Source organism: Paracoccidioides brasiliensis, assembly GCF_000150735.1.
Source record: "Paracoccidioides brasiliensis Pb18 unplaced genomic scaffold supercont2.6, whole genome shotgun sequence".
NCBI classification, from domain to species: Eukaryota; Fungi; Ascomycota; class Eurotiomycetes; order Onygenales; family Ajellomycetaceae; genus Paracoccidioides; species Paracoccidioides brasiliensis.
In genome coordinates this window covers 992,290-1,010,856 of record NW_011371363.1, presented here as the reverse complement: position 1 = coordinate 1,010,856, position 18,567 = coordinate 992,290, and the positions used below count along the sequence as shown (strand labels likewise).

General features: G+C 45.8%; 4 protein-coding genes across 4 annotated transcripts; 1 reads left to right on the top strand and 3 right to left on the bottom strand.

The window, feature by feature from the left end:
* Positions 1–616: 616 nt before the first annotated feature.
* PADG_11920 (uncharacterized protein) lies at positions 617–1,698 on the bottom strand (the record flags this gene model as incomplete). The annotated part of the gene is made up of 4 exons (XM_010762839.1): positions 617–862; positions 1,147–1,216; positions 1,287–1,608; positions 1,668–1,698. The coding sequence occupies 4 exons, from the start codon at positions 1,696–1,698 to the stop codon at positions 617–619; spliced, it is 669 nt and encodes a 222-aa protein (XP_010761141.1).
* Positions 1,699–7,169: 5,471 nt separating this feature from the next.
* Positions 7,170–7,934, top strand: PADG_05384 (uncharacterized protein; the record flags this gene model as incomplete). The annotated part of the gene is made up of 1 exon (XM_010762683.1): positions 7,170–7,934. One exon carries the CDS (start codon positions 7,170–7,172, stop codon positions 7,932–7,934), a length of 765 nt encoding a protein of 254 aa, XP_010760985.1.
* A 3,327-nt stretch (positions 7,935–11,261) lies between these two features.
* On the bottom strand, positions 11,262–13,310 carry PADG_05382 (uncharacterized protein; the record flags this gene model as incomplete). Its single annotated transcript, XM_010762682.1, has 3 exons — positions 11,262–11,437; positions 11,555–13,033; positions 13,244–13,310. The coding sequence occupies 3 exons, from the start codon at positions 13,308–13,310 to the stop codon at positions 11,262–11,264; spliced, it is 1,722 nt and encodes a 573-aa protein (XP_010760984.1).
* Positions 13,311–15,157: 1,847 nt separating this feature from the next.
* Positions 15,158–17,629, bottom strand: PADG_05381 (uncharacterized protein; the record flags this gene model as incomplete). The annotated part of the gene is made up of 1 exon (XM_010762681.1): positions 15,158–17,629. The coding sequence occupies one exon, from the start codon at positions 17,627–17,629 to the stop codon at positions 15,158–15,160; it is 2,472 nt and encodes an 823-aa protein (XP_010760983.1).
* Positions 17,630–18,567: the final 938 nt, after the last annotated feature.

Below are 18,567 nucleotides of genomic sequence, written 5' to 3'. Positions count from 1 at the left end.
AATAGAACAAATAGAACATACTGCAAGGGACGCAGCTGGCTTCCAAGAAGTCAGTCGGCTCTTCGTCTCATTATTGTCGAGGCGATATCACAAGTGTTTGTTTCATGGGACATGGTCTCCACTATTGTCCACCTGGATAAGAGCAACCTAGTAAAAAGAATTGCTTCATCCTTGATTTCAATGTCCAGGGTATCAACAGATTTGCTTGTTGGATTCTTCCTATCATCTTAGTAAGCACCTGGGCATGCTATACCCGTGGACAGTACATACAATGTCACGAGGCGTTGAATTTCACGAAGGCAGAGCCCGAACTATGTGCCATTTTTGGAGGAGCAGAAGGTTTCTTTTTCGTATCATCCTTAAAGCTTCAACTGGAGCCTAGTTCATTGTTTTCATAGGCCCTTTTGTTGTCTCTCAAAGATGACGCTTACGCCTAGAGCTGCTAGCCATAACTTCTCAAAAAATAAGATCGAACAAAAACGTGCTGATCCTAGCTCCAAGCAAGGAGTCAAATTGTCAACCTGATATAGTTATGGGGAGGGCCACGATAAGACATATCTTTCTTAGTGTCTAGGCAATTTTGAACATCGGCTATCCATCACCCACCACCCTCCATCTACCGATGGAACACTATGGGTTCAAACCGCCGGTTCCTTCGAATTGATCTCAATCCAGACTTCTTGATATATATCACGTCTTTATTCCCCATCACCCCAGGATCCGTTGCAGGGGCTGTGTCTGAAGTGGCAGCATTCAACAGGTATGGCTTCCCCGGTCCATCAGTTGCCGAGTCTTGAGTGTTGAGTCGTGACTCGATTATGAGTTTCAGACTCGATAAGCGGAAGCCTGGAAGGTCGCCGATCTAGAAGTCTAATTTTCGATGCTCCTTTAAGGTTCGCGCGTTTGTCACACCTACGAAGTTTGTGCAAGGTTTTTTTTTTTTTTTTTTTTTTTCTTTTCTTTTCTGTTGTTGTTGTTGTTGAAATCCCTGATCCTCAACCTTTGGGTGGTTTGGGTGGTATTTGCAAATTTCGCATTTCAGTACGCAGTACGGACTCTAAACGATGCATCCTGAAAATAGCGCCATACTGGAATTTACGTTGAGTACGGAGGAAAATTACGCGCCAGAGTTTCTTCAGGGCTTACCTTCGGAGACCTGTACGCCTGGGCAGCATCAGATGGGCTAAGGCTGGTGCTAGTCGCGCGGCAGACTGCTCTGACCGCCAGGCCTTATCTGATTTCGATCCAGACATGCGCTTTTGGGTTTAGTGCCGCGTGCCATTCACAGCAACTTGCATCCCCGGTCTAGTGTCTCCTGGTTGGCTGCAGCGTCCCAGAGACGCGGTAAGGCCCCACTATCTCCCAAACTTGGAACTCTCACAGACAGGGAATCGCCAAGCCAATCAGAGCTGTGTATTGCTCTGCCAACAGTAACAGCGGTGGTTTCTTCGTGTTCTTTCTGTTGCCTACCGACGGTAGCGTCCTCCGTTGGGAAGAGCCCGTTCTTGTGCACCGTCACTCCATGAATGGCGTGGGGTTGACATTGTAGGCATTCATGGTACGTTCGTCGGTGGAGTTCACACCGCGACTTCTCAAGGGCACAGCCACCTGGGCAGGCAGAAGGTTGTAAAAGAGAAAGGAAAAAAGAAAACGACATGCACACTGACCCCGTTGCGCTGTTGAGATTTTGTTTGGCATGACTGTGATCTTTCAAGGCTATTGGCTGCAATAGGCATCCCCATTCTTGAGAAATTCTGCGCACTCTGCCCCTCAAGCCTCTAAATCTGCTCTCTGCTGCAATATGTGGCGCCCATCCGTGCCGTTTTCGCTGTGTTTTCCCCATGCAAACAGAATGTCATTTTCCGACATATCGAAATATCAGGATCAACACTCCGACGATTTATTATCACCAATAGCCGTTGGAAGTGCGAAAATTCTGGTGACTCCATGTGATCTACTTCTGGGCTGGGTTCGATACAGCTTTCTTGTCTTGTTCCTTTCTCCAATAACCTGTCAAGCAACACCATGATTGACCTTTCCACCATAATAATCCACAATTTATGAGAATCCGTCCCACACAGAGAAAACAACGGAGAGCAAGAACGGAACAAGAAGAAATAAAGATAAAGAAATAGCATGATCCTTTATCCTTGTCCTTGTCCTTGAACAACCACCATTTACCTCTTTGTTTTCTTCCCGGAGGTGAGAAACATTGCCTGGCATCCGCCAAGCCCGACAACACATATCTTGAGCCCAGAGGGTAGCTCGCTACTAGTTACTTGAAGAAATACTGATAAATTCGTCACAAACTCTTTGTGAGGCAACCTGACTTCGAATCACACCCAAAACCTAAAACGAACCCAATCTTCTAGGGAGCGGTGTAGAAAATACCAGATCTCACTGTGACACGCAACCGGTTTTCTCTCCTTTTCCCTTAATGGACTACATTTCCTCAGAAAAACCGCCCAGCAAATTAGGTTGGGCGTTAGTTAGTTACTGAATGGGTTAAAGTTGATCAGCGAAACGGCAGCTAATGCCATGTGTCACGAGCCTGTCATTTATTTACTACATATTAAAACCTGCTGCGACTGGCCTGCAGATTTGCCATATATTTCGTTTCTTTTGGCTTTTGCGATGAGGTGCTTGTGAGTCAGTGATGGACCAGTTATCTGCCATCCATACGCTATGAATTTCCCGTGTGATCGAAGGGTATGACAATCCAAGTGAGTATGCGCTCAACTATAATGCACGATTACAATTTATCATAGTGACTTTTGCTTGGATCCGTAGGACAGGTGGAGAGAACTTTCTGCCATTTCTCCTCATCTAATCAACCTTTCTTGATGTGTTTTGGTGTTTTCACGCTGTCGTGTGGTCCACTGTCGTATTTCAATCCTCCCTAATTTCATGACTAGTTACAGTTCGGATTTTCAGGACCAGGATTGCTCCGCCTGCAATTTTCAACTCCACGGTCCCTGCTCCTGCGATCATCTCCCTCTCTGTGCACCTTTTAATGATGTCACGGATCACAATAACTTTTATGATAGGATTCCTTCAATAGACAGCCAATTACACCGTCAAGGGTTACGGAAAGAGAAGACCCACAGAAAGAAAGAGAAAGGAAAAGAAAAAAGAAAAAAGAAAAAAGAAAAAAAAATAGGAGTGGCAACAGAGCCCTGGACAAAGGAAGTGGGCAAGGGAATCTTCATTTTCCGGAATCTGAAGTCAAGTGGCAGCTGGAATCCATTTACGTACCAGAGGGCCTTTATGCGGGCTCTGCAAGCGAGTCGTGTGTCGTGTGCGATGTATGTATCCCGGATGTGATGTCTAGGATATATATCTGCTTATTGTTCCAGGAAACTCTATCTTAACTTCATGCAGCGGAAATTTTGATTTCATCCCCCAAACTTCGCATTCAAAATTTGCAAATACACCCTTCTTATCAAAACCATTTCCGAAACTACTGCCACAATTCCACTATCCGTATGCGGCAAAAGATCACTGGAGCCTAACCACATCTTCCCCTGCTTGCCAGTTGACAAGATAGTCTACCCAGAGAACCGCAATCTTTCGCCGTGCGTTGGATGGGAGCCACCGTTAAATATCCCGACAATACCCCCAAAATCTCCCTCTGTCTTTCCTCATCCACGCAAGTTCCGTGTATATAGCTTTCTAGGCCTCCGTATCCAACGTGACGACGGTGCAAAAGGCACCTAAATGCCCAGGTAGGTTTCTCATTTCTTTCCTTCGTGCAAAATATCCACCCAACAACCCATCCACTGATAGATAATATGCCGCAGTTAACCAAGGACCTTTTCTAGAAACTGAATAAACCAAAGTTCTTCAATCCAACAATTTCCCCAATTTATCTTCATCCCTTGACCCATCGTACCCTAAGTAAGTTGGTGAACCCTGTCCTTGTTCCTCGCTAGCTAAGCAGTAACTAACTACGTAATCACTTCACTGAAACTAAACTCCTCAAAGCAAGCGAACACAGGAAGTATATAATCGCCTCCAGGGGGGCTCTTTGTTTGCTATGAAGGTGGGGAAGAATGCATTAATAATTTGTCAGCTAGCGGTCCCGCTGTCCATGCTAACAGGGTCCCATTATCCCTCAGACTTGGTTCCATGTTTTCGTCAATAATAGAGCGCCCAGGCTAATGACTCGGCACAGAAAAAACTGGGGCAGAGGTCGAGGCATGGCAACTTGGACAGTTTTCAGCTCCATTCCATCTCTTTTATAAAAAATAAAAAATAAAAATAAATAAATAAATAAAAACCCGCAGCAGGGAGCAGCCGGAGCGGAGTATGCAGATGGCCCTTCACATGTAAGGAAAACGATGTTGGATGAACTATACGTATGCAAAATATCTAATTTTGTGCCCCCACTGCAACGTCTGGAACTTCGGATTTTAGGAAGTAATTGGAGACCAAGTTTTTTTCTCTTGGACATGGCTCTTCTTGTTGCAGTCAGTCAGACAGGAGAAAAAAGAAACCAAAGCCAGATAATCTCTGTCGTCTAACCTGGTTTCCGGGTTATCTCTCGTGGCGGCGTGGTTCCTGATCTGCAAGGGAGGTAGATTGTAAGAGAGCTGCAACAGAATTTTGAATGCGTCCGTCACTGCATGAGGGTTTCCGGCCGTTGCCTGGTATGCACGGAGAAACTGTACAAGCTTCGTCCTGACGATCTAACAAATTTACCAAAGAGGGTTTGGCCAACTTGTTGCATACCCAGGAGCCTTATTAGTCCGGTGATATACTGGGTGCTTCATTTTTTTTTTTTTTTTTTTTTTTTTTTTTTCATTTGGTCCCTGGTTATTTGGTCTGAACCCGAATATATTTATTCTCCGTAATGAACACTTTCTCACCCGTTGCATCCATAGTAATAATAATAGTAAATAAGTAATGTCAGGTCTATCCGCCTTCTTATGTAATCCGCACCGTATAGTTATAACTTCCGCGTAGCTAGCGATCGCTTCATAATCAATCAAGCAATCTATCCTTCACAAGTAATATATAATACGCCTAACTATAATATGTAGATGGGCGCGTGTGTGATTTGGGGGCGACAAACCGCATCTCTTCACAGACCGCAGATGGTCCACATACCTCGTCGTCCTCTGCAGGGTTTTTGTTGCATGTCACTCCATAACCAGAGGAGGACCACGAATTCTCCGGACTTGGGTTAGACATACGACGAGGAACCGCGCTTGCTGCGTAATTTATAAGCATGCGAAACTGTCCTAAAACGCGATTTGTATTTTGTATTTCTTTTTTCTTTCCCTTTTTTTAATTACTCCTTGCGAATTCTCACATCTCAATACCGTAGCCTCATTTCTGCGTTTCTTGTTCGAGGGCATTTGGAGCCTCATTGGGCATTTTGCATTGATCCAACCGAGCTGACACCGCGCGTCACGTCTGATTGGCTTGCTGATCGATCGCTGGATTATTATTCTTTGGAGAACCTAACGGACACTCCGTTCTTTGAAATTTGCGGACAAGTTACATTTCAACCTGTCCCCAGGCAGCGCTACAGCGGCGGGCTTTCGCTCCATCCCCTACTCCGTTCTCAAATAATAATACTGTCCGTACGGGGGGGGGGGGGTGGGGTGCTGCAGAATAGCGTCAAGTCATGCCAGAATCTAAAAATATGGAAATAACAGGAAAAGCTGGACCCGCTGCAGAATAGCCCGGCCGGGTGCACCAAGCAGGAGAGAGCTGGCGGTGACTAGGATAGTGTTCGTGCCTCTTCCTGCCTGCTGTGCCGTGATACGCGCTGACCATTCAACAGGCAGAAAGAGGCCCGAGTTTCATTGCAACCACTAGCCATCTGTGGTCCCTCCTGTCAGCCTGTACTCGTTACAGGAAACCTGCAGCTTTCGGGAGGGGGTTGTAGTTTTTTAACGGGGGGTGGGCGACGACGGGTGCCAGATATCGCCAACCTTGGGAAGCATCAAGGATGATGGATGGCCTTTTCCAAAAGTATTTCCCGTATGCTATAAAAATACCTGCGGGATGAACTCTTCGTTTGTTGGCTGCAAATGTAAGTATTACAGGCGTGATTATTGTATCAACACAAGGTACCTGTGCTCATTCCCGTCGCATCGGGACCTCATTTCAGATGACCCATTGCGCTTCCTGCTAGCTCCTGATCTCCCTGGTCTGCACAGGGCTGCTTGGGCTTCATCCACACTGTTTAGGGCTCAATGAGTAAGAGAAAAAATAAAAAGAATCAACGCCTGGACCACACATGTATTAATATTACGGCACTAAGCACAGAAAGAAGCGCAGCGGAGACGAATAGTCATAGGTTATTATGCACATTAAAAACGTGCCGCGCCCCTCGATTCCCTCCCTCCCTCTGCACCTGTGGACAAAAGCAAGGCTTCTATCCTCTTGTCCAAACTCTTTTATATATACATATATATATATATATATATTATTACTATTATTATTATTAGCCTGCATGAAGATCGTCTGCCTTAAATCCCGATACGGACTATAAATATAGTCGAATCCCACTCCGCTTCCATTTACGTCTATTCTTATTTTATCTTAACAGGTTTTTCTTCACACTACTTTCAAGATGATTACTTTTATCTACTTTCCATCCACAGGTTTATTCAGCATATTCGAGATATAAAAAAAAAAAAGAAAAGAAAAGAAATCTATTAAATATTCTTGAACGAAGAAGAATAGATTCCAGTGCTCTGCCTTGCCCTGTCCTTTTCAAATACTATCGACCTCGGAGGGAAGTATATACTTACTCAACTACCCACCCTTGGTGGTAATTTTCTACTGCATCCGTCACATTATCTAATTCTTCTGTTGCCCTGCGCCGAGTGCTACCTTATTCTCTAGATACACTCGAGGTTTTACTTGTTTCTCGGATAGAGGACTCCTTCACTGACATCGATTGAGATTGGCTGGGGTTGTCGCCAATAATCAACTTTGGCCAAACCTACGCTGGCAAAGATCGTCTGTTTTCAAGTCCCCCACGAACGCTTTGTGGGGAGAGTGTTGAGGATTCTGAATACTTCACTACGGTAGTTTACTCGTGGGCCGACAATTCGCCTCGGAACACCCGCTCTGATCTAGCTCTGGGTTCTAGTACAGACTGAACAACAACTCGACCAGACTTGGTCTTATCTAGGCGACCAGGAGCCAACATGGAGGACGGCCAACCAGGGCCTCTATACTCCAAATCCCCAAACGATTCTCAATTCTCACGCATATCCATCGGCGCTCTGTTAAATCCATCTCAGAATAACTTTGAATCCTCCTCCATCTCTGCAGCTTCTCCTCTCCCACACGTCTCCTACCATTCCTATCACCAACAAAATCAACACTACTCAGGTCTACCTTATCATCACTCACATCACCACTCGCATCAAAATCTTACCAATGCCCAATCCATAGAAGGACTGATGGGAGGATTTTTAGATCAGCGCCAACCTTCGTACTCCGGCTCTGCCACCTCCTCCCCTGGGCTCTATCCAAGAGAACGATTTCCATCTGTTTCGAGTGGCTTGTCCACTGTTGTGGAACGAAGGCGTCCGCCACGGCCCAAATACGACGAGGAAGAAATGTATTTCATCTGGTACCACCGCGTCGATCTAAGGCAGGAGTGGAAAGAGGTTCGCAAAAACTTCAACGCCCAGTTTCCCGACCGCCAACGGAAAGGGTTTCAGGGGATCCAATGTAAATATTACAGATTCATCAAGGAGAAAAATGTTCCCACGCTACGGGAACAACGACGCAAACGAAGTGGTGGAATTGGCGGAATAGGCAGTGAAAACGCGAGCAGCGGGAGTGACGGGAACAGCAAGGGCGATTTCAAAGAAGATTTGCCGCAATATGGAGTTATCAAGTGGACGGAAGCAAGATTCACTTGGATGAGAGGGTATTCTGGTAATTCTGATACCAAATCATGAAGCCCTTGAAAGGGGAATTTTACGGAGTGTGGTTTACCTCTCCCTTCTCTACGGACAAACAGGGGCGGGCGCGCACGCTTCCCCTACCTTTTGCCTTTTGTTTCCTCTTGCATATTTTTCAGTCATCGGAGGACACCGCTATTCGTGGCCTTTTTTGGACCCCCCGAAGCCACTACTTCGTTTCGTCCATCTGACCGCTGCGCTGGCTTGATAGCCACACATCCACGGTTGCTCATCGTCATCCTCCCCGTCCTTATATACAGATTTCTTTTGTTTGATTCCCCCCTGATTGCTGAGTTTAACCGACTTGGGCCTGGCGTCACAGTACAACGGGTGATAGATGGTAAATCCGAGGGTATGCGGCATACGGACTAGACAGCAAAATAACTGCTATCCACCATCTCCCGCTTTTTTTTAAGGTTGATGTCCTCTTTTCAACGACTTTCTATTTTCCTCCTTTTATTCTTCCCTGTTTCATATCATGTTTATATACCACCACTTTACTTTTGTATATATAAAGTTAGCATATTTTTTTTTTTTTTTCAACGTTTAGCCAGACCTTCATGATCCACATGATCCACCTGTTCTGTTTTTCTGCATCTACATTCAGCCATGCTTGTTTCAATGATACTCACCCGTTGAAGACGACATGGAATTCCAGTGTGAACACCACAATCAGGCTGATTTTTATGCCGAACTATGTATAACCCCGGAGCAGCAATTGGACGGACGTACAGTAACATACATTTGTCCTTGATGGTTCATTTCTACCCAGAAACCAGCCAGATTCTCACTCTTGTACTCATGACCAACGTATATTGATTGCATGCTCTCAACTCCTATTCTGTTCCGACTCCTATTATGTCATTCAATTCTCCTTTCCCCCCCCCCTTTCCAATGCTTATAAAGTTGGTAGTTCATGTACTCAGCTGATCGTGACAAAGAAACGAAGATGAGACGGGGTGAACAAAGAAAGGAAAAGTTGAAAGGTTTTATTCTTAACCGGTTTTGTTTCCCTGTCGAAGGCATTGATTATTCAACAGCTATCACGATCTAGCAGAACTAGATAACTCACGACAGCGAACAATTTGCTGAATCAACAAGTACGTGCCTTAGTTGTAGCCCTCAGACTCTCAATGTCCCTGCAAAACTTATTTAACTAGCATAGAAACAATTAAGACCCAACTCAATCGTGCAGTCTAGCGCATCCGAACACATTAGTTCGTTGCTGTCGGATTTTGTTCTATATATAGCATCTAGTTAAGTTACTCGAGAGAAAACGCCTCGAATACCCAGCATGCAGCTTGGGTGATGAGTAGTTGGTTCAAGAGAGATACACTCGTCACCAGAGAGCAAATTATTCTGAGGTATTTTATTGCCCATCTTCCTACCCTGTCTATTCGCTCGGATACACTGCATTCTCGAATGCTACCCTACACCTTCTTTGCAAAAATGAGCCCCTCCTCCACTGTGCAGAGAGAGAAATCATGCTCGAGGGTCCGTTATGACGTCTCTATGCATACAGTAAGCCTTCTTATGCCCCCGAAAGGACTGAGAAGATGGGTGTTCACCACAACAGAGGTGTGGGAACTTTGGGGGGGGGGGGGGGGGCCAAACGCTTCTTCCCCTTCTTTTCACCTTCTTCGTGGCCCATACGGGCTAGAGGACTATATAGCTGACTGAGCTGAATGACTTCCCCAACGGTGTGTTGGCGGCATTTCAATGCCAGTTGAGTGTTCGAATTTTCCAGGGTTATTTGTAACTCTCTGGAGGGGGTTACAGGGGGTTGGTTAAACAAAATCCAAACTTTCCGCATGCGCGGAGGGAGAGAATGGTGTAGATATTTTAGTCTCCTCCCAAACGGACAGACATCAAAGTTTCCAACTTGTTGAGAAGGATTGTGATCTTCTACAGCTTTATCCCCAATCCCTCAACCCCAACCCCCACAATCACTGTAGGGCGGATGTGGGGAGGAGGCCTAGCTAAAGTAGATCTGGTTATGGACGTATCGTGGATAGTAGCCTGGAGAGCTATTAGGGAAGAAGGGCCGTTTAGGCATTTGGGAACGTCTGCCGCTGTCGAGGCAGCTTGATCGACAAGGCTTCTTCTCTTCAATGAATACCATTGCGGGTACCTATGCATACCTATAACTATTGCTAGGTCGCATGTTCAGTTGCGGGGGGGTGATGCATTCATTCAGCGAACTCTTTTCCCATGCATGAAGGATAGTGAAATCAGGAGGTTGCATTCGTAGTGGACTAGTCTTCGACAATCACGAATTTCTGCATCTTGTATATCTTGCTCACTTTCCTTTTCTTCCAAGGGGTAAGCAACTTTGAGAGAAATCCTTTTCTGTTGCAACTAATGTGCAGGCTTGCTGCTGGGCAAAAAGAGTTTAAATTTTTCAAAAAAGTAGTTATCATTTAGTAACTTGAACTACAGCCAGACTAGATCTGAATCAAAGACGGACTAAAATATTATGTCGAACAACTCGTATAGATAATAAATTAGGCTCAAACGTACCAACTAGCCAGACTTGCCATATATTTTACTTTCTTCCCTCATATTTCTGCGGGCCAACTTGACTGGTCAGAACCTCGGTCGTGGGCTGATCTATCGGGGATCTTCCTGCGACAAACCCTGGCTGAGCTTACTCACGTTTTGTGCATGTGAAGTTGACAAAAGCCTGATTAGTTGCGTCGTTAAGCGGATATGTTTGGCTAAGTATTTGAAGAAACGGATCAAGAAAGTATGTTCTCATTGATTCCATGTATGGCTCTCCAGGCAGATCGGCGGAGTATATGTAGTAGAATACTCTAGAGTGACAAAAACACAATACGACTACGGAGACAGGTTAGAGAAAGTTTGAGGAGATGGCATTTGAAGAGTGCGCTTTTGGCCCCCAGTCTACAAGATGCAATTTGAAGATGTTGCGAGGCACATGCAGATTTCATGTCATGTAATTTAATTCAATTGAACCCCATCATTCACAAAAACCATGTGGCTTGAGAGCATCACAAATCTCGCAAATGGTACATAGATAGCTTATAGCTTCTCTCTCAGGTTAACCCTTGATTCCACAAATTTGTTGAGATGGAATTCAAAACCTTGAACAATTACAAAAGTACACCATGCAACACTTAAAATACTAGATATAGCCTTGGGGACATAATATTTTCGCCACCCGTAAGCACAAAAGGAGAAAATCCCTTCACGCCCACTGAAATGCCATCGTACCTATATTATACCCAGTCACGTAGTCAACTGAAACAAATGTGACCAGCAACCTAAAATCATGAAACCCACCCCGTATCCTAGTGTTCATCGTCATGAGAATTCTGGTTTGTCGAAAGAACGTCTATACTCGTAGTCATAATCCGGATCAAACTCTTCGTCGTCGGAAGCATTGAGGCGATAACTCCTGTAAGCGGCATTGGTATCATCATATTCATCATCGAACTCGAGGTCCTCGTCAGGATATTCATTTGCTGGATTATCTTCCGCTGTGGCACCGGAGGTTAGGCGTTAGAGAAAGATATAAGAATAAAGTCATGCAGTGGGAGTCGGGAAAATGACAACGTAGCTAAGAAGGGGAAGGAGGGTGTTGTACAATAACATACCGTTAGAATCTTCATCTTCCGAATCCCAGCCTTTCCCCTCATCATCAGGCTCCTCAAAAGCTTCCCAGAAATGAACATCTTCCTCGGTAATAACTACTACGCCAATATCTCTAGGAACAACTCCGTGTTCACTAGCCCATTCTCCCTTAAGAAGGTGCGCAGCTCGAGGGTCCGCTGCGATCTCCTCCACCGGACGTCTGATAAACTCGTCATAAACGTAATCCGCGTCATCTCCACTGTCTAATTCGATAGCCGTTTCAAAAGTCGCCGTGTGCTTAACTGGTGGAACATAGTTGCCTTCCATCGTCATGTCCGCGTCAGCGTTCTGGTGAAGCAATCCGCCGTCTACAACGTCTGCAGATCGGTCAACATCTTTGCTAAGATCTTCGTCATTATCGTCACCAGCTCCATCAAAGCGCATATCTTTTTTTCGGGGTGAATTGCGTTCTCCTGTTAGACGCCGTGGGTGATACGGCACGCGCTGGTTGGGAGAAATTCCAGCATACCGGCCTGGTTGTCGTGGTGGGGTAGATAAAATGGATGACTCAGGTTTAGGTGAAGCCCCAGACACATCGATATCTCCGGTCACTTTGCGGGCAAACTCCTCCAGCTCCGATGCCAGCTGATCAGAGTCCTGATCCCATAAGGTTGGATCGTCAAACATTGACTGGGCGTGTTTTGTTTTATTATCCTTTTCTCGGGCTTGCTGTATTCGGTCTGAATATCGAGATGCTTTCGAATCCACCTTCCATCGTTTTTCGGCCTCGTTAGCAACATGCCGTTTTCTTGGGGTAACCTGTTTGGTAGCCGCTTCTGGTACTGATGGCTTGACAACATCCCCAGGAACCGCGGACGGCGGCTCCTTGAAGTCGTTACCGACTTTAACTTCCTCAATCTTAGCTGCCAGATCATCAAGGACAGTAGACGCCCTCGCATCATCTACTTGATGTGAACGCTTCTCGATTACCACAGCCCTACTCATCAATCGATCCCCTTTCTTCTTATGGACGCCTCCGGAGACCTTGTGAAGTACATTTGAAGAAGGGCTCGTAGCATCCTCACTAGGGGCAGTTATGTGAAACCGACGCAAAGCAGAGGAGGGAGAGTTTTTGGCTGAAGAGGAAGCTGATTGATTTCGCAAGGGAGTGACAGTTTTCACGGCAGGATGCGTGACTCGTGATGCTGATTGTGGAGATGAGGTTGGAGGCAGCCGACCTTCCCCCAACAGACCCTCCTTTTTTGATTTGACTTGTTTGTTTTTAAACTCCTCTCCGGGAGCTGTAGCACGTACCAGAGGCACACCATGACTAGACACAGATGTACTTACTGACCTAAGGCTCTTAATATTTCCCCCTAGAGATGTTCGCAATGGCCCGCTATCATCAATTCTGCAAGCAGTGGCGCCGTCTGTTCGGACAACACGTTGAAAGACAAAATCGGTATACCGCCTTTTCGACTGACGTATGTCAGTCTGGATATCTGTTGATGAGAGTTAGAAGAAATACCGTAGACAAAGAACTCCAAGGAGAAATTAGAGTCACTGGGAAGCACCAGCAAACTGCTCGGAATGCATTTCCCAAGTCAAGGCAACCCAGAAATAATAAAACAATAAGCACCAAAAAATTCTCAGAAAGGGAACCAAGAGACCAGATTCTTTCAAGGCAAAGTAAAAGGGAAAAGAACACTTACACAACGTCTCAACCGGCTCCTCCTCCCTCCCCCTCTTAATCCGGATATGCTCCGGAGGCAACGACATTCTCCCTCTGACTCCCAGTACGTCAGGATAAGCAAAAATCCGTTCGCAAAAACACTTCTCACCCCTCTCCTACCCACTTCTTAGAGTGGCAACCCTACTGTGCTATTTGCGATCTGAATAGGCCGCGCTGTGCACACGCATCCGCGCCTCCTTGCAAAGGGGTGTTTTAAAAGCGCGAAACAACACTTGTGAACAGAAATTCCCAATGGCTTTAATGGGTGTAAATATCGCGGGAAACCAATATCGCGGGAAAGAGTGAAAGAACTTCCGGGCTGCCTTGAAGTGGATTTCAGACGAGAGACCACTCTGTTGCATATGGGGTATATAAGAAAGGGGTTCTCTCCGTTTGTTTTGGACGTATATTCAAGCTTGGTGCCTGAATATATAGCTGTTTGGGGTTGGGGAGGATTCGTGTGCTGTGATTGTGATGATGATTATTGCTTCTGATTGTGTATGATACGTGTCATACATATAAAATAGATGACTATATCACGAGTACCATGAGAAGATGCATAGAGTGATTTGTCTTGGAGAGTGAAGTTGAATGAACTTGAGATGTTTTGCTTTTTGAGATGTTGTTTGATGTAGATTGTGACCTGTCACATGATATCAATCAAACCTTAACTCAGACTCCCGCCAAAGGGAGAAATTATTTCCTGAAAGAACACGCCTACAGTACTTGAAGCAGACCAATGTAACTGAAAACCAGCCAGAAGTAAGTTTTTGCTGAGATATCCATTCGACCAGGTTACATTTGTTTCAGTAAACTGTTGTTTACAAGGAATGATAGAACCAGTAGAGAAGTGCTAAGTGAGGCTCCAAAGGGGGGGAAATGGTGGTAAATTCAACCCTTCAACTATCTTATCTATTCATCTATCCAACCTTCTCATGGTGTGTGTGCAACCTGGAAAACAAACTATACTCCGACACTTGCTCCCATTCATTGCCTGGGCTTCACCTCTTCTCTCCTGCATTTTTCCATCACATATTAACCTCCACAGAAAATTGTGCAGGCCATTCAAATATACCACAATGATATGATTCTGATGAGGACAATTGCTGTACAAATAAAAAGTGAGTGAGTTAGACATAATAGAACCGGCAAAAACACAATTACAAATAATATAAATGAAAAAAAGAAAGTGTAAGAATTAAATAAACTCTCAAATGCAGCTTCGTAAAATGGAATAGGGGCAGATATATAAGAAAGCAGAACACGCGAAGAAAATTCAAATAGAAATGCAAAGATGAGGAAGTTGAACAAATATTGGAGTATTCTCAAAGGTAAAGCAGCGATTACAAAAATAGAGAGAGATACATAGTAATCAAATGTTGTGCAAATGGAAAAAAAAAAAAAAAAAAAAAAAAAAAAAAACCCAGAGGTAGTTAGCCAACTTGTTCAAGGGGTTTGATTTCACCCTTCTTTGCCTTTCAGCTTCTAACATGCTAGCACAAGGGCTGTGCTGGCGAATCAGAGCCAGACAACCCAGAATCGCATCAGGCGATACAAGGAAATGAAAGGGCTATAATAAAAGAAACATGATACAGTCGCTCCCAACCGCATCACCTGTAAAATTAAGAAAAAAGTAATCAAAAATTTTAAACAAAAATAATTATAAACCAATACATGAATAAAAGAGAGTTTAAAAAAAAATTGGGTGTAGTTAAATAACTAGGTGCAAACCAAAACCTGAAAATTAAATGCAAAAAAAAAAAGAAAAAAAAAAGAAAAAGGAGAAGAAAAAGAGAAGGGGGAAAAAAAGAGAAGAAAAAGGGAAGGAAAAAAGGAAAAGTAAAAGTAAATAATTGACATCAAAATGAAAAGGGACACCACTGAGCACCCCCCCTCACTTCGCCCCAATCTCCTCCTCCGCCCATCCAGGCAGCGACCCCTCGTTCGCAATCACCAATCCAAATCCACTGTGACTCAGCCCGCCCAGTCCACTGACAAAACCCGAAAAGCTCCCCTGAGGATGATGATGACCCATCCCACCGCGCTGTGGTTGCTGACCCGAACCCGAGCCCTGACCAACACCAAAGACCTCCTGCGTGAAGGAAGGGAGACTGACGGCGCGTGAGTGTTGGGCTCGTGGGACGCTGAGCGTATTGCCATTGCTGGTGCTGGGGGCGCCATTGGAAACGTTCAGGAGACCGCCGTGCGTGGTGATAGATCCCTTGGACTGGTGCACTGTGTGGTGGCCATTTGGCAAGTCGTTTGATCCAGAGGCATTGTTGTAGAGGGTTGCTTGTTGGTGGGCGAGGGCCTGTTGCTGTTGATGCTGCAGGGTTGCGAGGGCTAGGTGGTCATTGAGACGGTTCTCATGTTCTTGGGATTGCTGTTGAGAGATTTGGTTTAGGTAGAGAGTTAGGGGATTATTGCTGCCGGCATTTAGGATGGCGGAGGGCGTAGCGGCGAGAGGGATTTGTCGGTTATGATGACCATTTTGGGAGTGCGACCCTGATGACCCAGGTGCCTGTGGAACTGCTGGACCACCGATGGGGCTACATTGCGATCCACCATTTTGCAAATTTCCGTTCCTGGGGGGGGAAGACTGATTGCCATCACCGCGGCTCTGCTCGCCATTGGCGTTGATCTGGCGGGGAGGGTTGCCGCAACGATCCTTACCGAAATTGATTTTGAACCGCTTGTATTCGTCCCGACTGCGCATTGCCTCTATCGCTTTGATGGCATTGGCAATGTTGGTGAAGTTGACGAAAGCACAGCTCTTTTCACGCAAGGCGTTAACCAGTTCGATTTCACCATAGGAAGAGAAATCTTGGCGAAGCCGTTCCTCGGTCCAGGTTTCATCCAAATTACCGATGTAAACGTTTCGGGATGCCCCGCCACTGACTGCCAGGGCAATGGCAGGGGGAAGAGCACCGGAATGCTTACCCCAGCCAATTTTGAGTCTCCGGTTATGGATCATCAAGCCCTGCAGGTTGCTAAGTGCATAGAAGGATGCAGCAGATGTCGGATCGATGAAGGTGACAAAGCAGATGTGTTTGTCGGGTATGTAGCGGATGTGATGTAGAAGCCCGCCTCGCACAACATTACAGATCTCCTCGATGGTTGTTTCCGGGTGGATATTTCCGAGATACACTGTTCTGTTTCCAAGGTTGTTCACACCACCAGCGGTGGTTGCAACTGCTGCTGCTGCGACGGATTGCTGAGCCAAAGCGTTGGAGATGAGGTCACGATCGGCAGAGTTGAGAATGTGCGCGTAACCTGGAGCAATGCCTAGATACTGAGCAGCATTTTGCTGTTGGGTCTTGGAGACATAGGCGCAACGATCCTTGCCATAGTACACACGCTTTGGTGCTTGCCATTTCGGCTCCTGCGGTAGTTGGGTAACGGCCTTGATTGCATTGCTGATCGACAAGAAATGGACGAATCCAATGGACTTCTCTTTGACAATCTTAATCGTATCAATGGGACCAAACTTGCCAAGATCTTCACGCAATTCTTCTTCGGTGACATCCTCGGCAAGGTTTCCAAGGTACACGTTTCGAGAGGCTCCAGATTGCTGAACGGCCAAAGACACGGATGTTGGTACCTGGGAAGGCTTACCCCAACCAATTTTGATATCATTTCCTTTGATAGCGAGTTTCTTCAAAATAGCATCGGAGTGAAAGTGGGTTGCAGAGCTGCTCTCCAGGAAAGATATAAAAGCACAGTTCTTGTCTGGAAGCAACCGTACAGACTCAATCTGGCCACTACGAACATGGCCTAGAATTTCCTCTGCCGATGTTTCCGGGGGAAGGTTTCCCAAATAAACGGTGCGGCTCGTTCCCGAAATAATTGGGCCCTGAAAGGCAACATTAGCAGCCCCAAAAGCCGCATTCGCAAATCCAGGAAAAGAACCAACTGGGGATTGAGGGCCACCAATGAGTTGCGAAGCATTGAAGCTATCCGAGGGTATCAAACTTTGGTAAAGCTGCGGCGAGAGGGCATTCTGATGGGTCAGGGTAGGGCTTCCTATCTGGTTCTGCTGATTTTGGCTCGTACCGTTGGCTTGGGGGAAGCTCTGGAATCCAGAGAATTGAGGAGAGGCGAAGGCACACGGTGTGCCGGGTTGGAATGGGCTTCCAAGGAGGAGCTGGGAGGGGAGTAATGGGGTGAGACTCATATCAAAACCCGCCGTTCCTGGAGCAGTCATATCCCCAGGGTTCTGGCCATTCACGCCCGTGTTGATCGAAGGGATATTTACTCTGCGGGAGTTGCGGTCTCCAAAATCTAGATTGTTGGAGGCGTAAGCTCCATGGGAGAAGCCTGTGGCATCGGCATTCATATTAGGTAGTTTTGAGCCGGGCTGCTGCATGGTAGAAGTACCTCGAAGGGAAGAACGGTTATGTCTGCGAAGACGTTTTAATGTCGGTATTAAATTGTATCGTATTTGATAGACGTTGTAGTAAGAATTTCAGCTGCCAAAGTTTTATAACCGTATGTATAGGGTTCAGTTTTGATGCGGTAGGTAGAATTAGAAGGGATTATAGGATAAATACACCGGCCAAACTAGGGAAGTCGAGAGAGGAACTGAAAAAGTATTGGAAGTGAAAGAACTGGAGAAAACAAGGTGTTAGCGAGGTCCAGAGCAGCTAAGGCATAACAAGAGAAGAATGCATAAAAGATTAGGCAAATTGGCGTTAAGTGAAGAATCATATGGTGGTAAGGAGGGAGGACAAGGTGAATGCGGCCAGAACTTTCAACTGGCACCCAATATCATTCACAATTTTCAAAGAGAATAGTAATAAAAGGAGCTGGGATGAGGCGCCTTTACAGCTGATCTCCTTACCTAGATCCAGGAATATTTGATCCCTTTTCCGTTTGTCAACTTCGGGAGCTCAAATCCCGTCCAAAACAAGAGTGGTTGAAGACAAAGAGTAATAGTAATAAGCCAGGCCCTATCATTTGCAAATCCGATCCTTTGTTTTTCTTCTCTTCTGTTTTCTGTTTCTTCTGTTTGCCTCCAGACGTCTGGACTATGGGGGGTTCTGTTCTTACCTGCGTCTGCTCCGGGAGTATATAAATTATTACCCATGTCTCCGAGCTGTGGATGAATGTTGTATAAAAACTTCCGTGAAAAGCTTGGCTGCCTGGTTGGTTGAATCTTCTGGCCCACCTGAATCATCACAAAAACATTTGCTTTAACTACCAATATGCAACTCAGCTTGGCTCGAGTCATCGCAACCAATTGTTGATCCCAGCCCCAGCCCAGCCCAGCCCAGCCCAGCCACTTCTCTCAGCTATTTATTCGCA